General features: G+C 55.8%; 1 protein-coding gene across 1 annotated transcript in view; it reads left to right on the top strand.

Moving 5' to 3' along the window:
- The window catches only part of MUC4 (mucin 4, cell surface associated), a 40,221-nt gene that overhangs the window by 22,511 nt on the left and 16,299 nt on the right, over positions 1–1,411 (top strand). The window contains 2 exon segments of the mRNA XM_030884819.1: positions 127–392; positions 978–1,079. Of these exon segments, the coding sequence (XP_030740679.1) occupies positions 127–392; positions 978–1,079 (368 nt within the window).

The following is a 1,411-nucleotide window of genomic DNA, read 5'->3' as shown; positions in this document are numbered from 1 at the left end:
GTAGAGTACACATACCACATAATTCACCCGCTTAAAATAACAATTCGATGGTTTTTAGAATGCTGCAATTCACAGATATATGCAATCATCGCTATAGTCAATTTGAGCATCTTTTCATCACTCTAGAAAGAGATCCCATGTACGTTCGCTAGCACCCTACACTCCCCCCACCACCACCACTCCCAGACACCTATAGTTTCTTTATCTGTCTCCCAATGTCTTAGGCCGAAAGATCTTTAACACCACTGGAATCATACTGATCAGCAATGGCTCCATGGTCTCAGCCAGTTTTGATGGAACGGTGACCATCTCAGTGAGAGTGCTCTCCAACATCCTCCATGCCTCCTCCAGTCTTCCAGAGGAGTATCAAAACCACACAGAGGGCCTCCTGGGTAAGGAAGGGGTCAGATTCTGCCTCTGAGGCAGTGGGTACAGGAGGAGCTCAGACCCCCTGGTGGAAGGCAGCCTCTTCACCTCTCAGGCTGGGGACATCCCAAACCGGTCCCCTTTCTCAGCCTCCGTGGAGCAGAACCTCGGGGAATGGGGCTGGCTGGGAGAGAGGAGGGGTATCTCTCAACGGCTTTTGAGACTCACTTCCTGTCCACCCACTACAGCTCCAGATTCCAGGGCGGCCAACAGAGCTTCCAGAATGGGCCCTGGGGGGAGGGCTGGGGGCAGCCACCCACCCTCTGTCCTCCCGTCCCTGTCTGCCCTGCGTCTCTTGTCTATGTGCCGCCCGGAATCCTTTCTCTTCCTCTGTCTTTCTCCGTACCTTCTTCCCCTGCTCCCCAAAGCAGAGGGACGGGGAATGAGGTCGGGGTGCTCTCCTCCTGGAGGACTGGTCCAAGGACAGGTGAAACGGAAGGAGGCTTCCCAGGCCTCTTCCTGCTCTTACTGAATATGACCTGTTGGGTGCTTCCCCGGAAGGACAGCCATGATGCGAGGGTGACGGGGCTGACCTCCCTCTCTGCCCGCAGGGGTCTGGAACAATGACCCCGATGATGACCTCAGGATGCCCAATAGCACCATTGTCCCCCGAGGGAGCTCTGAGGAGAGGATCTTTCACTACGGAATGACCTGTAAGTCTGGCCTGAGTCCTCAAGGTGGATGGGGAAAGATAGACTCATGGGACCCCGACCCTTATGGGAATCACACCGCTGTCCTTTGTAAGGGTGGGTGGGAAAGCCAGGAGGAGACCCTGAGGTGTATGATGGCACCCCAGATTTGCCCACCCCCGTCCACCCCCATGGTGTCCTTTTTAAGAGCTGGGTTGCAGACCACAAGATCACCCCTGGAAGCCTTCAGCCACTCCCTGGGAGAAAGACGGGGCTTCCTACGCCTGTCAAGAGTTGCCGTCTCAGAAACCCACGGGGCGGTTCTGCCCGTCCTGCAGGGTCACTCTGAGTTGGGA

This window comes from Echinops telfairi, unplaced genomic scaffold (genome assembly GCF_000313985.2).
Source record: "Echinops telfairi isolate 266 unplaced genomic scaffold, ASM31398v2 ScPeMD7_17;HRSCAF=63, whole genome shotgun sequence".
NCBI classification, from domain to species: Eukaryota; Metazoa; Chordata; class Mammalia; order Afrosoricida; family Tenrecidae; genus Echinops; species Echinops telfairi.
The sequence above is the reverse complement of the archived record's forward strand: the minus strand, read 5'-3'. Positions and strand labels throughout refer to the sequence as shown.